This window comes from Calypte anna, chromosome 1 (genome assembly GCF_003957555.1).
Source record: "Calypte anna isolate BGI_N300 chromosome 1, bCalAnn1_v1.p, whole genome shotgun sequence".
Lineage (NCBI taxonomy): Eukaryota > Metazoa > Chordata > Aves > Apodiformes > Trochilidae > Calypte > Calypte anna.
Window position 1 is genome coordinate 22,878,540 of NC_044244.1, and position 22,529 is coordinate 22,901,068.

At 37.8% G+C, this 22,529-nt stretch overlaps 1 protein-coding gene across 3 annotated transcripts in view; it reads right to left on the reverse strand.

The window, feature by feature from the left end:
* CPED1 (cadherin like and PC-esterase domain containing 1) overlaps positions 1-22,529 on the reverse strand; it is a 139,516-nt gene that overhangs the window by 61,232 nt on the left and 55,755 nt on the right. For all 3 annotated transcript variants that reach the window (XM_030447225.1, XM_030447206.1, XM_030447217.1), the window contains 9 exons: positions 16,508-16,650; positions 15,081-15,153; positions 13,244-13,411; positions 12,145-12,246; positions 11,094-11,263; positions 6,546-6,613; positions 6,170-6,214; positions 4,120-4,306; positions 2,503-2,671 (listed from right to left, as the gene is read on the reverse strand). In XM_030447225.1, the coding sequence (XP_030303085.1) occupies positions 2,503-2,671; positions 4,120-4,306; positions 6,170-6,214; positions 6,546-6,613; positions 11,094-11,263; positions 12,145-12,246; positions 13,244-13,411; positions 15,081-15,153; positions 16,508-16,650 (1,125 nt within the window). The remainder of the gene's footprint in view (positions 1-2,502; positions 2,672-4,119; positions 4,307-6,169; positions 6,215-6,545; positions 6,614-11,093; positions 11,264-12,144; positions 12,247-13,243; positions 13,412-15,080; positions 15,154-16,507; positions 16,651-22,529) is intronic.

Here is a 22,529-nt window from a genome sequence, read left to right on the forward strand (position 1 = left end):
TCAGTGACCTTTCTCTCCCCATGTGTGATCCCAGTTGTGCCTAGTCAAGTGTCCAAATGAGACTCCATCAGTTCACGCTGTATTTATCCTTTTGCTCCTAAAACAGGTGTCTTGTTACGAAGAGAACAAGCATTCATGCCATTGATCAGGGTGTATTAACCAACCCTGCCAGAGTTCATAATGTTCTCTGGCATGAAAAGCAGAATGTAATGATGCTATTTAAATCCTGAGTTTGTATCGATAAAAAAAACACATTCTGAGCAAAAAGTAAAAAATTCTGTTCTAGTAAGCAGGGAAAAGGGTAAAAAATGTAGGCTTTTGAGTGGTTTAGATTGCTATTTCTATCTCCAGCCTTTGTTTGCTTTTTTTAAAAATTTAATTTACTCTCTAAGTTTGCCTTTAACATATCTTTAAAAAATGTTGTTTTATTCAACTCACGCTGTACCTTCATAGCCCTTGTTAGATACCACAAGAATGCTTTTCATCTCATGTTTACTCTGAACTCTTGAAGTCCTCCCCAGCTCTGAACAATTATATTAATTAGAGAGCAGTTATCCACAGATGAGCAGAGAACTGAGCTCAATCAAAAGAAACTTCTAAAACACTTTTCATTTTTATTGTTCTAGATCTCTTTGCCTTCACAACCCTTCAAAGATTAATACTCAGTCTCATAAATGTTATCAGAAAACATTAACAACAATGTAAATGATAGTGTGGGAGGACGTGTGTGAGGCTGAATTCCTGTTCCTACAGCTGGATATATGCCCCAAACTGAGCAACAAAGGAGGTTTCCTTACATCTTGACAGCCATTGTGTTCTAGTAAGGTAAATCCAGCTCAACCTATTACTGTTCTCTTTTTCATACTAATTTGCACCTAAGATATCAGGCAAATTGTTGTACACCTGAACTGAAATATTGGGTATTATATATTTTTATTTTTATTTGTTTTGCTGTAGCAACTTCTAGATCTAATGCTGAGCCAGCACAAAGAAAAGAAGATGACCCCTGACCTTTCAAGTTTGTAACATACATGTAAGAGAAGAGATGAAGAATAGGTAGAGGGATAGTCATCACTGTAAGCATGTACTCAGACCAGCAGTCAGTAGGCTATGTCTATTAGACATATTTTCTGACAGTTCTGATTTGCAGATTGGCATAATTATTATCAAGATACAAGTTTCTATCAATATTTATAATCTCTGGTTCCTGTTTTAAACCTCAGGGCTTATTTCTCCACAAGAAAATAAAAATGCCTCTTGACCTCTTCCATCACCACAAAGCATTCTGCTCTCCCCAACCCCAGAAACCCAACCTCTACTGCAGTATATACTCCATAGTACTGCAGGAACTCCATAGGGGAAGTATGTTTTTTAAAAATGATACACTGATGCATAAAAATCTTCACAAAGAAGTTAAATAACGATAGGATTAGACATTTGACATAAGAATTGATGACACTTTCAAAGCTACGGTTTTGAAAATCCTGCTTTTTGGTTGCAGAATAAACTGTGACAACTTATGTTCCTCTTGGATGGTCAAATATTTAGAATGAATCAATGAAACTTTTTAATCTGCCTAAAATCCCACAGACAGAAGCACTGCTCTTGATTATCATTTACTATGTCACTTTCCTCTTTGAATACATTGGTTTATCTCTGCCCACCACATCAAGTAACAATGTTTAGTCCTCAAATGTTAGAATCCAACCAAACAGCTCTGCTCAAGTCAGTGTCCCACGTTTTCTACCTTACGAACAATACATTTATCACCAGTTCCACTAACTGAAAACTTAACTGTTCATTTCTTTTATTATCTTTTTTCCAATTTTTGTCTAATTCATCTCCCATTCTCCAGCCTCTTTTTAACACTATCTGACAGATTCACATTCTTTTTCATTGAAAAGACCCTGTTTCATAAGGATTGTCATTTGTTAGGAGTAATTTATTTGCACTCCCAAACTTAGGTAAATGTGATGTAAGTGACAATCATCCATTCCTTTGGAATAATGACTTATTTTCATCATGTTTCTTCATCTTCTAGAATAAACATTTTTCATTCATAAATTATCTAGTAGCTTTGGTTTTGAACACTAGTAAACACACCATCATAAATACCTTTTCTGGTGAAAGCATTTCCATGTCTCAGTGTCATATACAGAGAGTTGTGAAAACTGCATCATGCCCACTCTGCTGTACAGAGAGACTGCTTTATTACAGGAAAACAAAAGCTCTCTAATGGATAAGGTTTTGGCTGACTAAAGTAAGGATTAACTAGCTTGGAACTCTCAAGCACATGGTAGTTGCAACAGGTACTTCTGCTGGACTTATTTTTTATACACAAAATTCTATATTTCACATAATTATAGCATTTAGAACACAGCAAATCTCGGGAAAACTGACTCAACACCAACTTTGTCCCATATAACCTAATTTATACCACTGCACAAACAGAACAAGTTATTCACTATCAATTTGTATAGGAAAAGAGTACAGAGACAATACCTGTACAAACCCACACATCATGTAGTCATCAAACAAAGGCAGACTAGGGCGGTCCTCTCGAGAAATTGTAATTTTGTAGCTGCTGACAACTTGAGGGCTGGGCTGGGAATCATCTGTTACAAGAATGACAACTCTGTTCAATCCAAGGCCAAGGGGGTAGCTAGCAAAACTGCAAGGCAAAACAGGAAAGGGGTGCAATAAACAGTAGAGAAACAATGACTTACACTACTTTCTTTATAGCTGCTAAACTTTACTTGCTTCTTGAGGCTTCTTTTTCTAACATTGTTTTTCTCTTAAAAAATACATATGATTTTAAATAAAAGTGTGAAATAAGATCTGTAAAAATTTACAGTTCTTTCAAGGAGACAAAATACCATCAGTGAAGCTCAGCGAAAACAGTTCCAGTGGCAATGGAAACATTTCTCACATGAATTCTGTGAATGAAGACATTAGGGACAATAATTCCTGGCAGGTCCAAGTTTGTGGTGAACTCAACACCAAGAAAAACAAGATCTGAGGTGTAATCTAGTCATTGAAATTGTCCACTAGCCAAATGTGATGGAGTCCCAGACAAACTCAGAGTGACAGACAAGAAAAGCTGGACTGTGCTACTCTACTCTTGGCAGGAAAATGAGAAATGCTGAAAGATACAGAACCTGCATGTCCAGGGATTTTACTTTTCAGTGTAAAAGTTGTATTGCTGTTCCATTTGCCTTTTACAAGAAATATATTTCTTTAGTTTTCCACATGTGTCCATGTTGACTGTCGTGTTAACATAAAAATAATAAAAAGGTGGGTAGAAGAATTTCATGCGAGCTTCTTGGGAAGTGAAAAGTCAAGACTAATTTCTTGTTGAGAAGAAAGGAAGAATATTAGGCTTTAGATCAGTAACAAGTGTACAGGTTACTAGCAGACATTCTAGATCAAAGCATCTGCTCCATAGCCAGTCAAAAGATGGTGTGTTGAGGGCTGTTGATCAAAAGCCAGATGAATAAGAGCCAGGAGTGTGCCCAGGTGGCCAAGGTGTCTCTTCTGGCTTTTGTAATACTGTGGCCAGCAGGATAAGGCAAATAATTGTCCTCCCCTGTGCTCAGCACTGCTGAGGCCACACCTCAAATACTGTGTTCAGTTTTGAGCCCCTCACTACAAGTGCTGGAGCATGTCCAAAGAAGGACAACAAAGCTGGGAAAAGGTCTAGACACAAATCTCAGGAGGAGCAGCTGAGGGAACTGGGGATGTTTACTCTAGGGAAAAGGAGGTTGAGGGGAGACTTTGTCACTCTACAATAACCTGTAAGGAGGATTTAATGAGCTGGGAGTTGGTCTCTTCTCCCTAGTGACAAGTGACAGAATAAGAGGAAGTGGCCTCAAGTTGAGAGTTGCTAGAAACTTCACACTCTGTAAAGCTAAGGTTAATTATCATTTGAGAACATGTTACCATTGCCTTCAGGTCATTGACAAATAAATACAAATTTCTGAGTGTTCAGCTCCCTCTGACTGCCCTGTGATTAATCTACAGGCATTCTCTGCTTTTGGAAACACAAATCAATTCTGTAATATCCTGACATATTTCCAAAGGACACTTTTATTTTTTAACAGTCATAATTTTCTCTCATACCTTGGCCCTTTCTTCTCATCAAGGTGCACTTGGCATTGACAGTTGGAGGGTTCTGCTCCTATCCTCACTGTCACCGTGTCAAATGGGACTTCTGCGTAGTATTCTCTGATCTTTGGGTTAAACTGAGGATTCAAGTCCAGCTGTGGACTGGTGAAGATCTGCCTGATATGAGATAGGGTATCTTTATCTGTTCCAAGAAGGCATCAAAGAAAAAACTGTGAAATGTATGAACATTTTTAAGTAACATGCAACTTCTGGCAGATTGATAACACATGCAGTGGCAAGATGTTTAATGCCTGGTCACTCTGAGACTGATAATCCCGTTGCAAAGTCTTAATGGAGTTTCTATCAACACTTGAGACAAATTTTTACAGCTTGGAAAGAGTTTAATCATTTAGTGCCCAATGATTCTAGTCAGACTCACAAAACTCAAAGGCTGAGTAAGTCTTTGAAAATGCAAGGATTAAGACTGAAAGATCCTGCCTCTAGCTGGTTATCTGAAACTTAAAGAAGAGTTAGGCCAAAATTCATAACCTACTTAGGTACCAGCCTGTGTACAGGGTTTATGTACATATCTAATTGCCAATAAAAATCAAAATAAGTGATACATTTTCTTACTGTTCATAAGAACAAGTCACATGGAGATATCTAGACACGTAGGGTCATTTGCAGTGCAGCTGGAAGAATGTTTTATTAAAATTCTTAAATCAACAAATTCCAGCCCCTTCCCTTTGGATGAAATCTCCACAATCAGATCCTATTTGCTCAAATGTATCCTTCATTTTGTAGTGTTTGCCAAATGACTCATGAGAATAATTATTTGCTGGCAACCCACTTATGACAAGTATTTTAATCCAGCCTATTGGATTCAGATTTACAGTATAATTACACATTCAGAACTTGCCTTCCACATGTATTCTCTAGTATGTGTTTAAAACTGTATTTCAGAAATACTCCAGCCAGAAAATTCTTTAACTATAATACCTGAAAAATCTTGTGGCTTAAAACTGGCTTAAAAGGGTCAAAAAGAATGCTAGCAGTTCTGTGTGAGCCTTGAGAAACAACAGGGCAATTTCAGCATTCTCTCACATGGATTAAAATATAAAAGAAGTTATTCCACTGGAAAAGCATAATTTGGGCTAGATTTGTAGGGCAATAGAGGCTTATAAATTGACACACAGACAAGGTATTTGAAATAACCCCACGGAATGGCATAAAGAGTTCTCCATATTATGTATCTCCATAGTGAGATAAACATTAGAAAGTTTATCTCACTACTAATTAAAAATTAAGATGAATTTTCAAAATAAAACTAATTGAGGTATTTTCAATATCAAAGATCATGCAATCAGAATGGTGACACCAGTCAGCAACTCCAGGAGTGTTCATGGCCTCTGACAAACACAGAGAAGCTCCTGGATGCACCATATCAGCACGAGATGGGAAATGAGGCTCTGTGAGTAGAAAAGACTTTCTATCACAGAACTATGTCATATTTAGAAAGCAACCCCTCATATCGTGTCATTGAGGAAGGAAGCAGAAAGTACTGCTCTCACCAAAGACAAATATACTTTAAAACTTTACAAATCTTTAAATAAACTTTAAATATATCTTTAAGCAGATTTTTTCAAAGTCTTAAGTCTTAAAATCACTTAAGTGGCTCTTTAAAGCTCCACCATTGAGCTGAAGATGAGACCTACACAAGGCTAGTTAAACTTCATACAGGTTTAGAGGTTATTCCACAAGAACAAGTGCATGCTAAAGTTCTTGAAAATAAGGGGCAAAAGTATATTGAAATGCAGCAAGGAACCAATGAGTGCGAAATACTCCCATTAGTACCCATGCATAGCAATGTTTAACATTGTGCTTGAGGCTTATTTAACATAATAGCCTGATTATTGAGTGATTCATAAACATTCTTGATACTTAAAATTCCTTTTTTATAACTGCCTGTAGACACTCCATTCACTGAAAGTTTCTGCTGAAAAAAACAAGAAATTTGTACAAGCCATCTCTCCCCCCTTAGTGGTCTAGAAAAACCTGGACTTACCATAACTGCATAGCCTTTCTTTAGTCTTAATGGTATTATATAATGCTGAAATATAAACAGAAACAATTAATAATTCTCTGCTCTTAGCCTGATTCACAATCCTATAAGAGAAGTAATACTCATTATGTTACTCACAAAAAACCCCAGTATACTTTTATCCTTTTCAGTGTGAGATCTTTGCTTTAGGCTCATGGACCTTCTCAAAGGCTCAGCAAAACAACTTACACAGATAAGAAAGAAATTAGTCTTTTATATGCAGTAAACCAAGACCTTCCAGCTAGAATGCAAAACAATGTAATCTAAATCATACCTGTTATTAGAAGTAGTACAAATAGGAAAAGCATACCATATATGAGACCTTACTCTGATCCCTTACCTTCATGATTCTTCCTGAAGTCAGAAAGAGTATTCTGCTTAGCATGTGAATTTTCTTGAGAAGAATGCCTGTCAATTCAACAGCAGACATATTTTTACATGAATGGAAGGAACAGAAATAATGGAATATTTTTCAAAAATTTCTCTATGGCAATTGAGGGCAGGTGGTATTTTAATATTCTCCATGGAAAGAGGAACCTTCTTGATTCACGTTACCAGCATTCACACTTAAATGACTGTCACAGAAAATACAGATTCTATAACACATGGTAGGGTTTAACATGAAAAAAGAAAAAACAAATACATTTCAAAACATGGTTGAATTGCTGGGAGAAAGAAGAGTGGATATAGCCAAGGTAAATTAACCTAAACCCTCTCTCTTAACTGCTTGTATGATGCCTTTTTGTACATATTTGAGGTTAAAGTTAGACTTTGTTCAAAAGCGATTACATACAAACAAAGGCCTGAGTCAAGGTGAATATCTGTACTGACATCAGCATGAATTCATATAAAGGAACATCTACCTGTTTTCATTTGTTTACTAATTCAAAACAAATCACAGTATCAACATCCAGAGCATATAAATATATAAATTCTCAGTGAAAAAAAGACAAATCAGTTGCAACAATTCACTAACATGCTAGTGGTGCCCTTATTGCTAGCTGTATGTTTTTCCTTTCATACAGCATGTTGAGTGTATGGTAGGGGAAAGGCAGTAGATTTCTCTCCAATCCATGTACTGGACCTCTGGCTGATAATCTTTTTTCAGAGCTCCATTAGCATTTCTTGAAGCCTTCACATTTCCTCCCAGTGCTTTCCATAGAAGTTGTCATAAAGCAGCTTCCCAGATACCACTGCTCACACAATGTGGGTTTTAAAAGACATGAAGTCACTGTGAGGGGAGGAAGGGGACGGGAGGTGGCAATACAGTTCTGTGCACCCAGCCATCTCTAATATTTCAACAGGAGCTGCTGGAAGCAGTACTGAGGTCAATCATGTTAAAATGTAAAGTGGACAATAATAAAACAGGGAATTCTGCAATATCTTGATAAGGAAAGAAGCAGCTGGCAGATCTGTGTGTGCATGAAAATGTAGTTCTGAGTTAGTAATGTTTAGACACTGCCCTAATTTCATGCACATTCGTGACCTTTTTCAAAGGAGGCACTAAACATACCTGTTTGCTTTTCAAGATGTAAATAACTTTGCATGCCCCTTTCTGATTGACTGCTTGCCAATGGCTACCACCTGTTGAATACATTTTTCTTTTTGTTGTTCTTCTCTGAGTGCCCAGTCTCAAACCCTACTGTGAGGTGAGAACAAGATGTCTTAACTCTTTTGTTTAGCCAGAGGACACCTCAGCAGTGTAGCAGCCAACACTGCAAGGTCCAGGTTCCCAGAGGAACAACAGCACCTGTACGTGTCAACCTTGTAAAGAGATTGCAATTATCATCAGAATATATTGAGACATATAATAACTCTATATAATTATAGATGAGTATAAAGTGTAATATTTAGAACTGATATTACAGAATGATACTCAAATTACTGTATTTATGGAAAGATATTCAGATAAGTGTGGCCAGCAGGACTAGAGAATTGATTGTCCTCCTGTACTTGGCAGAACCTTGTGTTCAGTTTTGAGACCCTCACTACAAGGACATTGAGATGCAGGAGTGTGTACAAAGAAGGACAAGAAAAATGGCAAAAGGTTTAGAGAACAAGTCTTATGAGGAGAGGCTGAGAGAATTGGGGATGTTTAGTGTGGAGTAAAGGAGGCTGAGGTGAGATCTTGTCACTCTCGACAGCTATCTGAAAGAGGTTATAATGAGGTGGGTGTTGGTCTCGTCTCCCATATAAAGTGATAGGATGAGAGCCTCAAGATACACCAGGGGAAGTTCAGATAGGATATTTGGAAAAATTTTTCTACCAAGAAGGTTGCCATGGATTTTTCATGAGGGTATTTCTTACACCAAATGATGTTTCTTGTGCTGATCATCAAAAGAAAAATATGAAATTGCAACCTCAAGAAGAGGATTTGTTTCCTGGCACTTAATGCCAACTGCCTCTCTCCTTTCCTCCTTCCCTGTCTCTTTCTTCCCATTGCAGTTATCTTATTCCTTCCTTGCTGTGGTCTTCTGCCACACAGTCAGAACCATGCTTATTTCTCAAACTGTCCAAGTGATGAGCATGACCAAGTTAAACTTCAAGAAATTATTTTCAAACCAAATTCACTTTGAGGGCTGCTGCTTCTATGTTTACCTAAAAAGGGGCCTGCTTATGGGAAGCGGGTGACACTTTTCCAAGTATATAAGTGGATTTCATAAAAGCATTTGCACCTTTATTGACCTTAAGCTTTTGTTTTAGGCAAATCCAGAAGGGTTAGCTTTTCTCTCTAATCTGACTGCCTCATGCTACCCTGCTGCCTGACACATCCAGACATATTTGCCACTGTACTTCATAGTCCCTGCTCTAAAAGAGGGTATAATGATGTACATTTTAGTCATATCACAAGTTGAAATTGCATAGAGTTGAAAAACAGTTCAAAAACAATGCAGAACATTTATTTCAGTGCACGTTAGGCTATATCACTCCACAACTTTCAAAGAACTTCGTCATATTTTATATCAATACATTTGAGACTGTCATTCTCACCTAGGCTGTAATCATCTCGTTATAGTTTGAGATGAGTTTCAAGAGTTCTTCCTTCTCCTGTGTGGGAACTCAGAGAGTTCACTAATAAAATTTAAGGTTTCTCTACAAGTCACATAGATGAAATGGGTCAAAAAAAGTATATCAGGAAACTTCTTCTGGTTCCATCCTATGAATTCACGATCAGTGAACAGAGTAAGTGTACAAGATCAAAAGCAGAAGTCAGAGTTTTTCCCATAAGTATCTTGTCTGACTGGACAGTCAGCTATGCAAATCACTGGCTTTTATAAATGGAAATACCAGTTTTGCAAAGGCAGAGAAATCAAAACTATTAAATAAGTTAACCAAACATCCTGGCCTTAACTGAAAAAATTCAGGAAAATATTTCTGATATAAAAACTCATCAGGGCCAGTAATCTCACAAAAGATTAATCAAACCTCAAAGAGAAAGCATAACTGAGTTATCTGGGGAGTAAGCTCTACTAAGCTCTTTCTTCCTTGCAATTAAGTATAATTACCTGCATATCTGACACATGCATCACGATCACATGGATGTAGCTATAGGAGTGGAAGATTATGATTTAGCAATGTCAAAACACATGTTTTTATTATATAGTGAATGAATGGAATAGTATTACTAACTTAGCCATTGCAGAAAAATACACTGCAAAGAAGTAGTTTGGCCTATGCCCTGGAGAAAGGTCATGGTGCTTCTACATACTTATACACATATGACAATGTTCAGCTTGAAGATAAAAAAAGAGGCCAAGGGGCTTGCTCAAAGTGAGTGAGTGGCACAGCTTAGATTAGAACAGAAAGCTGCTAAAGGTTGGTATGCTTTGATATGCAAACCTAAATATTTTGGCAAAAGGGCAAGGGCTTACACATGAATGCAAGCAGCTGCATCTCTGACTTACTTTTCATGGAGTGGACAGCAGAAACAATACTCAGCACAGTCACAGAACTGTTTTTTCAAAACACTAACAACCAGTTACCTAGCACAGTGGTAAGTCTAAGTTCCACTTTATAGCTAAGCAAACAAAGATACAGATGACTACAGATGACCTGCTGAAAACCACCCCCAATTCAATGAGGACCACAAGTAAAACTTTTGAAGTCTTAAAGGTACCTTATATAGTCACTATAGCATTCTCCAAGCAAAATGTACAAATTAATGTAATTTGCTCATTTAACTCAAGACTCAGTGGAATGGAGCACATACATCGCTTAATGTGCCTCTGTTCCCAAGCTCTTGTTTGCAAAATCATATATGTTTGTAGTCAGTAAAGAAGTATGGCATACATGTGTACCAAACATCATTAGCCAAGAGGTGAGCATGGAAAACACATTTTTAGAAAGTTTATATTAAATTTATAATATACCACAACTATTCCCCCTCCTCCCTTCCTCCTTTCCTCCCTTTCCTCCCCTTTCTTCCCTTCCTTCCCATCAAAATCTATTGTCCCTTTGAAAAAATCTTCACCTCAAATTTTATATTTTCTTTACAGTTTTAGTTTTGATTGGTGCATAAATTAAAAGTCTTGATTCTGGTAAGCGCTCCTAATTTTGAGTTTACAGCTGTTCAGAAGCAATCTACTTAAGTCACTTCATATTTCTTAGAAAAAAAGTTTACTGGAGTTGCAATGAACTTTTAAACCCAGAGCCCCTCGATTTAGAAATAGAAGCAAAGGGACAAAACTGTCCTATTAGAAAACTAGATACATCTCTAAGTGTCAGAGTGGCTGACAGTGCTCTGTGATGGGGATGATGGGCTTTCATCTCAAGTGTTATAAATCCACCTACATCTGCTAAAGGATTGTTTTATGATGCTGATTGAAGCTGCCACAATTAATATCATTTGAGAAACTTTCCTCAACATACCATATAATAGCCATCTTACCATTCTGAAAGACTTGTATGTGCCTCCTTTGTACCAAATTGGAATTGTTCAAGTAAACTGGAAAGCAACCAATGCACAGTCAGGACTGAACCAAGCTGCTTCATTGGGTCTACCATATGATAGAGATCGTGCAGGAAAGTTTGAATCTTGGGTGCAGCAGAAGGGAAAAGCTGAGAAGAGAAATACTGATTAGAGACTACACATTATAATATTTGTAAAATGTAGAGAAGTGAGAAGTGGTCAGACTACAAGGTATATAGCATATGGATGGATATGCATCAATGTTCTTTCCCACATGTGTAGAAAATTACTGCCTTGTCCAGCCTTGCAACTCAAGAGTAGCAGCAGTGACAAGGAAGGCCAACACCTTTGCCTCTCCCAGATACATTAAACTCAATCCCTCTTCAGAAAACCTCATCAGTCTACAACCCTGATACTCATCCAGGAGGCCTAGAAGAAATCCTGCTATCATGCAGACCTTCTGAACAACAGATGCAGATGCAGATTTTTATTTCCCCAATGCTTGTCATTTCCTTCATTAACTGCCATGACTGCTCACAGACACATTATGCCTCCTTTATTTGTCTCCAAAAATGAACTCACTTCAAGTGGAAGAAGACAAATTACTACATATTCCACCTGGGGTTGTTTTGCTGCTTTTTAATCTATATCTATGATCTAAGTGTTGCACAGTCTCCACTTCCATTCACACCTGCCTTGCTTCATTATCATTACATTTTCTTACCAAACCATTAGAAATTTACATAAACTTCTTCCTTTTTCTTTCATTCCATTTTCTGGGCCTTGTTTCTGTTTTAGCTGTCCTTTTCAGTGAATCCTCAACTCTAATTCTCTGTTTTATTTCTTTATCTTCTTTAATTTAAATTTTAAAAATCCTCCAAAATAAAAAGCATAACGTCTATCTCCCTGCTTCCTTGTCCATCCAGGCTAATACATGTGCCAGAGACAGTTAAGATCGGTAATGAAGGAGAAATGTTAAGAGAGTTACATAATATATGCATCCAATACAACAAAACCTTGTTTATTTTACCAGCTCAAATTGTCCAAGATTCTTCAGCTCCTTTATGAAAGTAATCATTGAATTTATCTCTTCTAAAGACAAACATGGCTCATCTTTGTTGTAAGTCCCATCCTGTGAAGGAAAGGGCAGAATATTCTGGTGAAATCACATGGAAAGCAATGTGCTTTCATTAGACCTCATCCCTTTGGTTATCAAAGGAAGAGGCTACAGCATCTCTCAGCTTGTCCTAACCTCATTGCAAAGTCATCTCAAGCCAGGTCCTTGATAGCTCTTCCTATTTCTCAGTCTAGAATAAAGTAGACTGCATTAGCTTCATGTAGAAACACACCCACAGAAACTGCCATGAGAAGAGACTGAATAATGTGTAGACAATGAAGCTGACAGTTTGAAATGTGATCTGGTCTCCTACAGAACACAGACTTAGCTGATCATATCATACATGTGCATACATCTGTGGCTTCCTACTTTATCCTCTCATAAATATGGAACCCATGACCCTGTTTAGTCAGAGAAGCTGAAGTCGTATGGATAATTCAGTCCCTATAAGTCTTGCAAGCATGAGGGTCCTCAGAAATGTACCCTTAAAAGTGCCCAGACTGAGAAAACAAAACACTAAAGGAGAACCCAGGTTGTCAGAAAGAGTTTTCAGTAGTGATGCAAACACTATAAATGCAAACTATAATAAATGAAAAAATATGTCATTGAATCTTGCATTCAGAATGAGATGCAAAGTTGTGGCAAACAAAATGTAATTCTGATGTTCATGAATCTGCTTGTTTTGGTTAATCAGTTCTAGGTTTATGAAAACACACAAACCTGTATATTAAGAAAATCAATTTTAAAAAACAGTGAGAAATTACTACTTAGTTAAAAATCTTAAAAATATCTTTAAATTACTAGGGGAATGATACAATTTGAGAGTGGAATTTTTAGAAGAAAAAATTTGACTATTGCAGTTTAGCAAACTCATTGCAGTTTTATTCTCCAGAATTCATTAACAGGTAGCTTTAATTAAATAAATCCTTCACAAGTTTGCAGCAACAATTTCAGAAAGTTTAGAAAGAAATCTTTTCAAATAGTTAATAATAAAAAAGGTGGGATGCACTACCTTGCTCACAGCTGATCCATATATTTTTTGTAAAGCTTCTATGAAACTAGATGTTGAGGATTCATTAGATAACAGAAATTTAAAAGTATCTTCAAAAAGAAATTCTTTGAAAGTTTGGTCCTGAATATTTGATTCATCCTCATCTGGAAAGTCAAAGTGTTCGTGCACCTGTTGTAAAACAATGCAGAAGTTTATAGTTTGAATATCATGCGCAGTCTCCTTGTAACCACATATACAAAACTGGAACTATTTTCTAGAAAAACACCATAATAACACTAGTAAACGAGACAGGATTATAACACAGCAAATGCTGTACTACGTTTTCTATCAGTGCTACACATCTCAATGTTTGCTGACCCCCAGTGGATAGAGTGCAATATTACAGTCTTAAGTGAGAACTTTTTTTTCGTGTGTTTGATTTGATTTGATTTAAAAAACTAAAATGTCACAGAATCACAGAATTAGCAGACTTGGAAGGGACCTCCAGTCATCATCTAGTCCAGCTCTCATACTAAAGCAGGATCACCTAGAACATTACATATGTTTACATAACTCTTGCAAAACTCAGGTATTTAGGATTTCCTATGGATGAAAGTGTAATATAGAAAAACAATTAATAAAATCGAGCTGATAAAATATAAATAGATTATTATTTTAGCATAAATACAAATACAGCTTCAAGCTGCATGCTGTGTGTGAATACTACAGTTTCCAAGGGACACTATTGCAAGTCAAATGTCAGAGCAATTTTCAACCAGCACTTTTAATTTTTTTAAAGTAATTTGTATTTTCATAAGAAAATATTAAATAATAACAATTTACTGTATATGTATGGAGTATGGCTGATAGCTGAGTCTATTATACAGGTACATTACCTTATGCTTTGTGTCTAGGTTTCTTTAGCAGCATTTTACAGCTTGGCATACAATTATTAAATTGTTATGGTGTGTTTCTCTAGATTAGCTTTGTCAGACTAGGGATATTGTCTTTGTGGATTTTTTAAATTGTGCAAACTTGCTTTCATATGTCTGTTTTTACTTTGTGTTTAAAGGATCTTTGTTTAGTGAGGGATGAAAATATGGACTGAACTGTTAATAGAAACTTAAACAGATTTTAACTTTTAATATTTCCTCCTATAATTTCCAAGGCTATATTTACTAATATCTATTTTTTTCCTTTATATATTATAAATATGGACAAACATATACCCAGGTATACATATATTTGTATGCATATACAGGGTAATGAGAAGCAGCTGTAAAGCAGCACTGTAAAGCAGCGAGAGCAGGCTGTTCTGAGGCTGGTGTAGTATAAAACTGCCATGGGGAATTTATGTCACAGGTCACATTTTTTTAGTACTGAGCCCCTTAAGGACCATTGAGGAAGAAGGCAGCACAGTAGAGATCAAAGCAGGTGATGAAGAAGTACAATACAATTCATGGACAGTTTTAACTTTTATCAAAAACCAGTTGTGCTACTTTAACTTCCTCCCTTCCTCTTTGTTCTGGCATAGTTAATACCAGTTAATACCTAACTCTACTTGCATGCAAAGCTTCCTATGAATTTTGTTCTGCTGATATTCACTTGGGTTGATAGCTCTTTTAATGGTAAAAGTGAAAGGTTTGCACACTTCAGTGGTGTGGTAAATTTAATCACAGGAACTCAGACCCTTAAACATTGGTTTCTCCCACAGCAACTCTCCATTACTAGGCAAAATTAATGTTAGTGTATTTGGATATTTCTCAGAGATTTGAAGGTAACTATCAAAGAGGGTTTCCTGCTGTGTTCTTTTTGGTGTAAGCTTTTGGTGAAGCAATAATTTGTGTAATTTTCTCACCTCAAGAACTACTGGGTCTATCGAGGTGCCAAATCCAATGTCAAAGGTTAGCATTTGAAAACATTGGCTGCATCTGAAATGCAATATAACAGGAATCACATTCAGTGAGGTTAGATTCTGTTGCAAAACATAGAATCAGAATGATTCAGGCTGGAAAAGATCTTCAAGATCATTAAGTCCAACGATAAAGCTCACACTGCCAACACATACACACAGGTCCAGAGAACACACTCAAGAACATACACACGTAGGTCAAGAGACAACATGTGATACAGACTAAATAAAAATTTCTTAGAAGAGCATTCAACATAGAATGAGTCAGATTATCAGCTGATGAAAACAGTGCTATATTAAAGTGTATTTTTATGGTTGATTTTTAAACCAGCAAGGGACATGAACTCAGCTGGAGGAGGAAAATGCCTTTTGATGAGAATGAGGTCCTGCAAAAGCTCTGAAGACATTTGGAGTGCAAGAGATGGTGAAATTCCCTATGTTATACTTAAGCCAAAAAAGTTTTGCTTCTGCTATGGAGATGAAGGCATGGAACAGGAGGTCTAAGCTAGTCTGGGATGACATAAACTGGAGATACCCATCCTGCTGGTAAAACTTAGTGTTTGGACCACTGCCAAAATAGCTCCATCCCTCTTACAGTCTTCCTTGCTACACTCTCCACTCACAATGTAAGCTTTATTCCCAACTTGCATGAGCCAAATAATGAGGTTTATATTACTGCTACTGAAACACCTGGGTTCTCAATAGCTTATAAAACACATAAACGTAATAAATAGTAATTTATTTATTATTTATCATAAAAATGTCAAGGATGTGACATAACACATATAGAATAAATATTAATTCATAAAAATATTACATAATAAAGGTTGATTTATATGTAAAAGCTGCAACACTCGAATAGAAATGATTACAATTCAACACTCAGAGAAAAACAGCCATAGAAATGTGACTGTTTTCATAAAGTACAGTTCATAAAGTATTCCACAGTGTCTCTTGTTCAGATTGCCTGCCACAGTCAGCTCTGAATTTTCTGGGCTGGTCAAACATTAAATATTTGACATATGACAGAAGGCTCACTGAAGGGAGTTACAGCTTTACATATGTTAGGACCAGCCCAATTGTATGATTTCTGTCCATTTGTGCTTCATGACACATGTGACTTCATGATGTGCTTCATCATCAGGACACAGCATCTGGTCCTAACTTTTTATCATAATCTTCCCACAAACTAGGATGACTGCATATATTAAAGAGTTTTAATCCCTACATGGAGCACGTCCTCCCTTTATAAGGAAGTATGAAATCAAGAGGGGTTTTTTTATATTTTAGGAGTTGTATCCTCTATATTTTTTATTCTGTTCTAAAGCACTATCTCGACAGTAGCAAAGCAACAACCACTACAAGTCACTTACTGATTGGAAGAGCTTGATCCTGAGGCAGATGATTCACTGAAGACTTCAGTTATGAGTAGAAGTTTGCTTATAGCTTCCTTCATGTTATTGAAGGCTTGTTGGGGAGAACTGTTTCTGAAGAATATCTCAAAGAACCTTTGCAACTATAAAAGAGATTACACATATATTTGAGAAGAGTGAATCAGTGCTTAAGATCAAAAATTAAAGGACTGGTAGAAGTAAAAATTACCTTAGAATGTTCACTGCCACTCTTAGCAATTTGCACAGTAAAGTGGCACAAATAGGTCCATGCAGTACATTAGTAGAGAAAGACTTTTTGTTTACAGATATCAGAAACAAACTCTATATTAATTGGTTTAAAATACATTGCTCACAGTATAAACTTGTACTTTGATAAAACCTTTTTTCTGTCAACTGCTTTTATGCAATGGAAATCACAAAAACTTCTTCTGCACAAGGGGTAAGCACACTCAAAGTAAAAGTCTTTTGTTAACATACTGTGCTAAAGGCTATCCCACTTGACCTTACCACAGGTTAACAATCTTTAAAAAGAACATAGAAGAAAGATGTTGAAACAGTGATCAGCCACCACATCCTGTGTTTTGACTGAACTCTTGCACAGCCTGAAGATTTTACTCTCCTGAATCTTCAGTGGCATCTTCACTGGCCTGCACAACACTGGCCTCAGCTGCTTTCATTACTCATGAAAATTCACCTATCTCATTCTTTCAGGAAGAGATTCAGGGAAACAACTGCAGCAACAAAGAGACCCAGTGAAGAGTGGGGCACAGGCAGGTTCTGTTGCATCAGAGTCCCTGTGCCAAGAAAGGGGCTGCCTTTGAACTGTATTTTGATTAGGGTTACCACATGGCACAGAACCCAGTTAATGTCTATGTAAAACTATTAGATAATTTAGTATAACAACAAACAGATAAGTTTATATAGTAAAAACTACTGCCTTCAGAGATAAAACATGTAAACTACATGTAAAATGTGTTTTGTCTCCTTATTAATTTTTTTTTTATTTCCAGGAATTGCTCTACTAAATTGACCGAGAAATGCCACTATACATTTTCTATTATCACCCACTTACACGTGTCCTTCTGACTTCTATAGACTTCTATAGACTTCAGACTTCTATAGACAGCCCCACTGGGGACTGGTGTGGCTGGCATCTCTCTGTCTGTCTTTGACTACTGCAGTCATGATCAAGTATCTGCAGCAGATGGGTTAACCAAGCCTGGGTTTAAGCTGAAGTCTGTAAGAAGTTCAATGTGATATTTTGGTTCTAAAGCATAACCAGAGTATCACAGAACCACTGGATGGTTGAGATTGGAAGGGGAAACTTGTGCCAGTGCTCAGTCACCCTCAAAATGAAAAAGTGTTTCCTGATGTTAAGAAGGAACCTGTTGTGTTTCCCATGGCTCCCATGACCTCTTGTCCTGTTACTGGGCACCACTGAAAAGACCCTGACTTTGTTGTCTTTACAGCTTTCCTTTAGATATTCATACACGTTAATGACATCCCTCTGAGCCCCTGAAAATTTCCTCCAAGTTCTCTTAGCCTTTCCTCCTATAAGAAATTCTCCAGTCCCTTAATCATCTTATTGGTCCTCTGCTGGACTCTCATCACATCCCCTCCTGGAGTGTCCAGAACTGGACACAGTACTCCAGGTGTGCCACAAGGCAGACTCCTGGCTAATGTTCAACTTGGTGTCCCCCAGGACTCCTTGGTCCTTTTCTGCAAAGCTGCTTTCCAAATAGTCCAACATGTACTGGTGCCTGGGATTGTTCCTTCCCAGCACTTCCCCTTGTTGAACTTCATGAGCCTATTTCTCCAGCATGTTGAGGTCCCTCTGGATGGCAGCATGGCCCCTTGGTGTATCATCCACTCCTCCTAGTTTTGTGTCATTAGTGGGTACACTCTGTCCCATCATCCAGATATTAAACAGCTGGGCTCCCTGGGGTACACTGCTGGTTACTGTTGTTGTGTTATGTTTTGACTGTGTTGACAGCAGATTTTTCTACACACTTCTGTGCATCCTAGTCCACAGAACCTTCTAGGCAGTGTTGGAGCCTCTCTTCATGAGCACTGATACTGCCAAGCACACACATCTGAACTGGCATGGACGAATGGCTTTCAGTTTCTTCAGGCAGCATATTGCAGTTAAGTGTAATAAGCACTTTCTAGTTTCCTTTGCAAAAAAACACTGTATCATTGCTGACTGCCAGCCACAGGAAACACAAAAGCACGCAGCTAACACCAATTTTCTTTTGCTCTTTGCTCTCTTCAGCTCCAGGAACTCCATTCTGTTGTGCTGGTAAATAACTGGTGAGTGGGAAATGAGTCTGCCTGTCTTATCACCTCTGGTTTTAGTCTAACCAGTGGCTCCCTTCCCAAGCTTACTAACCAAGGGAAATGTCCCCATGCACAAACCTGAGCTGGAGGTTTGCAGTGATTAAGGTTTTTTTCTTCTTTCTGATAGTGCTATTTGAAATGCCAGTACAAATAAACTGATAACAGTACATATGACTAAAGTTATAAAATTAAACCTCTGACTGCCAGGAAAGTGCAAAGTAAAGGTTGCACATACGGCCTCAACTTTGCCCTTTGGATATTTGCATAATGTTGAAATCTTGACTTATAGCACACTGCATTTTCATACTGTAGGAAATTTTCCATTTGTACTGCAATGCCATTAGTCTCTGGGGCAAAAGAGCCCTGAAACTTCTATTTAGAAAGAGCTTATGCAAATCCTCAGATCAAGCTCCATTTCACTGCCACCAGAGGCTGAGAGGGTGCCCAGATTCTGAAATGACCAAAGTTGTTTTTCTCCCACAGGTCACTACAAAGCTTAAGAACAAGAAGCTGCATGTTTTTCAAATCAGTTCTGATTCAGATTCATCTTAGAGTTAAATGGTTCCAGTTCAACTCCTTGCTCAGGCCAAAACCAGTTAATTAAACCGCAAAACAGAAAGAAATGTGAAGCTGAAAGTTTAAAACGAAGACTTGTTTCACCAAGGTGAGACTACACAATGGGTGTTCAGCTGACTCTGACAACTACTTCCAGCATCTCTGCCAGATCTTGTACAACATTCACATTCCTGCTACACTGGCTTGTGCCTTTTCTCTAATTTCCTAAACCTGCAGTGTGTACTGAGGGGATCAGTGAGAATTTGTGTTATTTTGCTGCACAGGGAACATGAAGAGTTTTATAAGGCCTTTATAAGGCTGCAGAATTTTTCATTTTGAAGAATTTTATAAGGAGAGGTGGGGATTATCGGAAGGAAGGGCAAGAGGGACAGAAAAAGTCCCATTTGCTCCTCACTGTAAATCAGTTCCTAAGCACCTCGAATCAAAGGATACACAATGCATATATTTCTAGGAAGAATTAATGAAAGAGGCTGATTTGTCCTATTTGCTCTTCAACATGCTGTTGGCTGTAATAGCCAACTGTTTCTGACAAAAATGGCATTAGAATAGAACTGGCTTCTCCAAGGAACAGCGTTTTAGTTACAGCCCTCCTTAGCCAGACTAGAAAAGAAACGTTGTTCACCAGGTTCTCATGCGGGGTATCAAGTTTTAGTACAATGTTTATTCTAAGGCAATGACTGAAAATAAATGTTTAGTCAGGCTGGTTCAGGACCAATGGAGACAAGAGACAAATACTTCATGTTGAAATCCAATTCGTGAAAAAAAATATATTTAAACAAGTTCAGGTTAGGTTTGACTTCTATGCAATCTACAAGATTTTCAGCAACTGATACAGAAAAGGTAAACTGTGTGGATTAAGGGTTATAAAATGTGAAAATCTCCAGCAGCCTCATGTATTTCTGAGTGTGTTCAACAGATACATAAATATCTGTATTCAGCTACAAAATATTACAGTCACTGAGTTGAAGGCATCTTTAGATGATCACCACTGATGCCAGTTCACTCACCTTCAGTGGAAACAGATGACCTGTCCAGCAACATTCAATGTCATTATAATTGAGCATGACTAGAAGTAAAATTTAATAGAAAAAAAAAAAAAAAAAAAAAAAAAAAAAGAGGGAAAAAATAGGGAAAAAATGAGACAAACACAGGAATTTAGTCTGGGAGAAAGCTGACCCCTAAGGTGGCAAATTTTTAACCTGAGATATAGGGATTAAATTTTAGTAGGCTTTATAGCCTAACACAGCTTAACACAGAGATGCACATTTATTTTGTACAATGACACCATTGTATACAGAATTGCAAGACTCCTCAGGAGCTTGAAGACATTCCCCCACAGGACAGATGGATACAATTGGAGGTATATTCCACATAACTGAAGTGTATAAATGCAGTCAAATTACATAGATCAAGCCCACATTTTCTGTAAAGGCAGAATGAACTAGAAATATTCTTAAGATTCATTTTAACTCATTGACCTTTGTCTCACTGATAGATATTTTTGATGTAAGCTAAGCCACTGGAAAAAAAAATTTGGCTAACTAATATTATTTTTACAATGCTTCTTTACCTGCTTTGACATCCACTCTTGAAAAGCTTCAGTCATTAAAATAAGGTTTATGATCTCAGTGACACAGATCCATTTGCCTCCTCAAAAGTACATTGAACCATTATTTAAAGGCCTGACACACTGAAAAAATGCAACTTAATTGACATATTCGGATTTGCAAGCTTCATGAAAAGTTCTGGGGACTGAAAGAGAGTGTAAGAGTGTGGCATCCACTGAGCTGGATTTTAGTGTGACTGCAGTAATTTCCCTGAGAGGATTTCCTCTGGCAATTCTTCTGCAAATTAGAGAGATGCTGAGGCAGCTATCTGAATGGTCAGCTATAGTTTGCCTTGAGAAAGTATAAAAGCAAACTATTGATCTTTCTGAGATTGCCTTCTACCTCAGTCATGGAATATTATTGCTTCCTGATAAGAAAAACATGAAAGATTTTCCTTAAGCAAGCTTAGGAATGCCAATAAATGCAAACTTAAAACACCTTCCTTCACTGACTGCATTGATTAGTTTTCTGTTGATTTTATTAGGTTTTCAGAGGCACAGTTCAAGTGAAGACAACTCACTCAGGTGTCAAAATCTGTAGAGGAATCCCACCCTACAAGACTATATAGTTTATGTCTGTGGACAAGATAATATCTTCATTCCTTTCACACCTTGATTCAGAACAAAGATGCTTGAAGAACATCTCAAAACAGTGACATTAATTGCACTTTAAAACTGCTTTGTTCCTCCAGAGACTGTACAGGGAATCTAAATAAGACACTAAAGACAAGTAAGGGTTATACTCCGGGACTGCTCAAACAAAAAACCTATGGACAACAAAACCTATATGCCTGCAATATGCAGAACTCAGTGCTGGAACCACTCCTGTTTAACATCTTTATTGATTATTTGGATGAGGGGACAGAGTGCACCCTCAGTAAGCTTGCAGATGACACTATACTAGATGGAAGTTGATCTGCCTGAGGGTAGGGCGGATCTGCAAAGGGACCCAGGCAGTCTTGATCAATGGGCCAAGGCCAATTTTATGAGTTTCAACAAGGCCAAATGTCAGGTCCTGCACTTTGGCCACAACCCCCAGCAGCTCTACAGGCTTGAAGAGGAGTGTCTGAAGAGCTGCCCAGCAGAGAGGGGCCTGGGAGGCACCTGGGGGTGTTGACTGACAGCTGAATGTGAGCCAGCAGTGTGCTCAAGTGGCCAAGATGGCAAACAGCATCCTGGCCTGTATCAAGAACAGTGTGACCATCAGGGCCAGGGAGTTGATCTTACCCTTGTACTCAGCCTTGGTGAGGCTACACCTCAAGTACTGTGTGCAGTTTGGGCATCACAGCATCAGGGTGCTGGAGAGGGTACAGAGAAAGGGAACCAGGCTGATAAGGGGTCTGAAGAACAGGTCTTACAAGGAAAGGCTGAAGGAGCTGGGGCTGTTCAGTTTGGAGAAGAGAAGGCTGAGGGGAGACATTATTGCTCTCTACAACTACCTGAAAGGAGGCTGTAGTGGGGTGGGTGTTGACCCCTTCTCCC